Raw genomic sequence first — 5,250 nt, forward strand, 5'->3', positions numbered from 1 at the left:
AATGATTTTTCAAAAAATTAAGATATGAATATATTACTTGTCACACATATATTAATTTTTAACAAATAAATATGAATTATGAATTTAAAATATAGTATTAGATAAGAAGAAATTATTGAAAAAATTTAATTCATATCTAAAAATACAACATTGAAAAAAAAAAGAAATTAATTTGAAAATTTTAAGAGAGTAAATCATAAATGAGAGAGAAAGAAATTGATTTGAAATTGAAAAGTGTAGAAAATGAGAGGGAGTGGAAGAAACGACGTCGTTCCTCTTAAGGCGCGCCTCAGCATGGTTCGAACCAAAAGAAGCGCGTTTCGAAACGTCTCAAAAACTTAAAAAAAAAAAAAAGAAGTGGTTTGCAGTACGCGTTTTCGCTTTTCGGAAATGCCTACGAAACGGGACGGCACCAGTTTTGCAGTTTCGGTGTAACTTGTGAGTGTGTTTCGGTGTAAGTTACCAAGTCAATAACATTTTCCTTTTCTTGCCCTAAGCACGCTCAAGAGTACTTTGAAGATCAGTGATTCTGGGTTTTGCTTTGAGTCCTACATCATCCAAATGTTCCAGGTTCCTCTTTTGCTCTAATATCTCTGTATCTCTGCTTTTTTTTCATTACCGTAATCAGGGTGGAATTACGTATAGGGATGGGGTGCCAATTGCCATTACATCCAAAATCTTTTCATTCATATGCAATGTAAATCCCTATTTGCCTCTTAGACTGGATTCTTTATCCCTATTTGCATCGTTACAAAGTTTTTTCATAATGATTAGTGTTAAATTTATTGTAATATTTTCAATAAACCGTCTTTAAGATGTGGGTTAATCATGGATCAAAGAAACGAAAAATCCAAGTCTGGTTATTTGGTTTGGATACTTAGAAGATGTTGTGGATTTTGGTCCTGTTTTGTTTTCCTTCAGGTTGCTTAATTAAGATAGTGAAACAATAAAATGGAGAGACAGAGGAATAATAACTCATTTGAAAACAAAACTGAACAAGAAGATTTGGCACTGTTGATAGAAAGCACAGAGCTTCCGGAAGAGTCTAGTGTGAAAGAGTATTGTATCTATAGAGTACCTCAGAAAGTTCGGCAAATAAAAGAAGCAGCATATACACCTCGTGTCGTTTCAATTGGTCCCTTTCACCATGGAGAAGAGAGATTGAAATTAATGGAACCACTTAAATTGGGCTACCTTAAGAGCTTTCTCGAAGGGACTAGGCTAACATCACAGTATTGTATTAGCAAACTCAAAGAGTGGGAACTAGGAATTCGGAACTGTTATGCTGAGAGCATTCCACTTGAAAGTGATGTTTATTTGAAAATGATTCTAATTGATGCTGGCTTCATAATTGAGCTTTTCCTTAGATATTGTGACGTGCGCAATTGGGTAAAAAGAGACCCTTTGTTCTTAAAACCGTGGCTCGCAGAGGATGTTGCCCACGACTTGATCTTGCTTGAGAATCAGCTTCCATTCTTAGTTCTTGAAGGCTTGTTCAACCTTGCTACTGCCAATTTTGTGACTGTTGATTTGCCCACCTTTCTTCAGCTTACTTTAAACTACTTTGCGGACCTCAACCCGCAAAAACTACAACCTGATGGTGTGAGTTTGCGACATTTCACTGATTTGCTGAGGATATTTTACTTACCACCAAGTGAAAGATTACAAGAAAGATCAGAAGTAGGCAATATATTGGACCATTTATATACTGCAAGTGAGCTAGTGGAGGCAGGATTGAGGTTCAAGGTTGATAAAACAAAAAAATGCTTACTTGAGTTACAATATCATAAGGGTGTCTTGACAATGCCACGCCTTGATGTATCTGATAGAACTGAGTTTCATTTGAGAAATATAGCTGCATTTGAGCAAGCTCATTATTCTTCTAAGACCTACATTACCGATTACTTGAAGGTGTTAGATTTCCTTGTTGATACTGATAAAGATGTGAATGTACTAGTTCACAAGGGAATTATTACTACCTTGTTGGGTGACAGCAATGAAGTGGCTACTATGATTAATCGTCTTTGCTCAAATCTTATCCAGCCAAATATGAACTTGGAATACCTCTTTATCTGTAAGCAGTTAAATGATTTCTATGACAAGCCTGTAAATAAGTGGAAGGCTGGCATGATACGTAACTACTTCGACACTCCTGTGAAAACAGTAACTTCTATTGCTGCAATGGTATTACTTATACTCACCGCTATCCAAACTATTTGTACTGTCATTCCACTTGTGAAGTCTAATTAGATGACTTGTACTTTCAACTTTGAATCGATATGAAATGTTAGTATGCTCACCAAAGCATAAAATACTCTTGTGCACTTTTTATTTTTATTTTTATTAAACTGGGTCTACACACCACTATCTAATTGGATAGGCATATTCAAACTTAAGACAAGCCATTCTTGGTCCAAAACACCCACAACTTCAACCCTTTGTGGAGGAGAGCTTATAAAAACCTTTTTTGTTCAAGGGTGAACATGAAGCTCAAGGGGTTCGCCACTAACTGGTCTACAAACCAGTTGTTGGTTAATTTAATGTTTCACACTTTTATTAAGACCTTAGTGTGATTGCAAAAATTTCAAAAAATTAAGTCACTCGGTATGTGCCAAGACACACAGTTCGTTATAAGATACAAGAACTACATGATATGTATCAACCAAAAAACTATAACTTATCAAAAAAATAGAACCTAGCACACTTTCTTATATTGTGTTGTTTTTGTATTCTATAGGAAATTGTGTATCATGATATATAGTGGTTGACTCGATTTTTTGAAATCTTCGCAGTGACACCAAAATTATAATGTAACTTTTCTTAAGTTCCACGTTTTATGGAATACAAAAATAACCTAGGAGTAGCTTAGTCTCCCAATTTATTTATATACTATCATGACTTGATGTGTCAAGAGGAAAGAGATGACAGTAAAGACGCAAACAGTATAGTACTGGATTATTTATTATCATCCGTATAGATCAAATTTAAATTGGATGCAATCAATAATCCACATGCAAATGTCGGCAAACATGGTTGGCTAGCAGGGTGTCTCCACACCACAGTGGGTGTGAGATTAATCCTTGTTTGGGTATAGAGCTGTAAACGAAAGATCCTTTCAAGAAGTGCAACTGCAAGACCTTGGACTTGGGACATTACAACGAGAAAGCCTTTAGGATAAAGAGAATAAGCAAGTGTTGGAGATCTGGGTTATATTATTCACAGTCGTATAGCTCAATATAGACAAAGTTATAGCGGCAACAAACTAAAGAATATTATCAGTGTCATCCTACATTCAAAATACAATCATTTAAACTAGGCTAAGGATAAGGATAGCATGTACAGAATTCTAGCTGAGGGTAGTTACAGTAAACATATGAGTAACATGTGAGTAATATGTGGATAATACTTCTGTATTTGACATTAATTAGCTGCTATTAAGCTAACACTACCTTAGTATTGATCGATTTGTACATGGGAGACAAAAGAGAAGAGCAATAACTTTCCTTCATTAAAATATTCAGAGTTATAATTTTGTGTGAAAGAACATTTTGAAAACATTTTTTTTTTTTTTATCAAAGCAAAACTTTAAACACACGACACATTCCTTGTAAAGATCCTTATGATGCTGCATGCCTACATCCCTCTTTAGTCTTTTTTATTATAAAGTTGTATTATAGGGATCATAAATAGATTTTATGGGTGTTAAATTTGTGGTGTTATTGTCAAATTCAGGCATCTAATTATTACATGTTGATTATGTATAGTTTACATGTATTAGTTAGATGTCGTTCCCTTTTTTTTTTTTCCCTTTTTTAAGTGAATTACTATGCTAACCCTCTAAAGTAAAGTGGCAAGGCTACCAACCCCCTCCACACTTTATTTTTTTTTAATGCCTCCCTCAACACTTTTATTTTTGACAAAAAGTAACCTTTATTATATAATTCATTGTAAATTAAGCTCTTAAAAACTAAAACAGCCTCATATGTGTCGAAATAGTAACACAACAATTAAGATGTATAAATTGTGCCAAATAAAAAAGTAGGATTATACTTAAACTGTTTTTCCAAGCCTTTGATGTTTGGGAGAGACATTAAAGTTTGATATGAAGTGTATGGATCTAAATGAAGATATAACAAAGAAATACATGAAAATCTAGAATTCATGTAACCGACCCCACATAGTGGGATAAAGGCTAGATATGTTATTATTTTTTATGTTTGGTCAAATTTATGACACCTATGCCAGTGGTTTAACAGTTTTAATTCATATTTAGTAACTATAATTCATGATAGCTTTGTAAAGACAAAACTCCGTGGGCGACATTGGTCTAAAATGGGAGTTTTGAGAGGTATGATAGCATTACATCCACTCCTTACTTTTGAGAGTTGATAGCATATTAATTGTCTCTTTTTAGTACGTCTGATTACTGAAATTAACAAGTGGAGTCAAAACATTCAATTAAAGTAATGTAACATATGTATTACTTATCTATAACATTACCAATGTTTGGCTCTTGTAAATATTTTTTAAAATATTTTTTCTATTTTTTGTCAAACAAATTTTAAGAGTTAGAAGTTTTGGCATATTGTAATTTAATGATACAAATAATTATTTTCGTATTAAAAAAGTTTTTTGTTCGCTCAAACTTTCGTTTAAGCTTATGCTCTGGATCTGTCCATTTATGCTTGGAGTAGTGCTCCTGCTTTATCATATTGAAAGATTTGGTTGCACATTCTAGCAATGACAAGCCTAGCAAAAAAAAAAGGAGGGAGACTGCTATTTAAATAAGTGTTATATCTGTTTTTTTTTTTTAATTAAAGGTTATTTTTGTCCTTTTCTTCATTCTAGGGTTGGGATTTGAGACTATTTAAGCTACTTTCTTGTATTATTGAGGGTTGGTTGATTGATATTAGAGTTTACATACAATTGAGAGAGGTTTTTTTTCAATTTTTGTGTTGAATCCATTTCTTTACTTCAATATGCGCCAGTCTTCAATGGAGACAAGCTTGCATTAAGCCAGCTAGAGCCCACATCAGTCTTTGTAATTATGATTGCCATGGATGATCGTTGATACCAGTAAGTTAGTAAGAAACTGCAACATTATATTATGTCCCCCCCCCCCCTAATAAGACTATAATCTGTTATTTATTGCGTATTTAGGTGGAAATTTATGGCAACAAACATGCTACAAGAAAGTGCAGGACTATAAGGTCTATCTTTTTGTGTTGTATAAATTTAAGAATCTTGTAT

The 5,250-nt window shown here is 33.6% G+C and overlaps 1 protein-coding gene across 1 annotated transcript; it reads left to right on the top strand.

Annotated features, from left to right (window-relative positions):
• Nucleotides 1-438: 438 nt before the first annotated feature.
• On the top strand, nt 439-2,679 carry LOC127804604 (UPF0481 protein At3g47200-like). Its single transcript, XM_052341477.1, has one exon. The coding sequence runs from the start codon at nt 952-954 to the stop codon at nt 2,248-2,250; it is 1,299 nt and encodes a 432-aa protein (XP_052197437.1). The 5' UTR covers nt 439-951; the 3' UTR covers nt 2,251-2,679.
• The last annotated feature ends 2,571 nt before the right edge of the window (nt 2,680-5,250 follow it).

Source organism: Diospyros lotus, chromosome 6, assembly GCF_014633365.1.
Source record: "Diospyros lotus cultivar Yz01 chromosome 6, ASM1463336v1, whole genome shotgun sequence".
In the NCBI taxonomy this organism is placed as follows: domain Eukaryota; kingdom Viridiplantae; phylum Streptophyta; class Magnoliopsida; order Ericales; family Ebenaceae; genus Diospyros; species Diospyros lotus.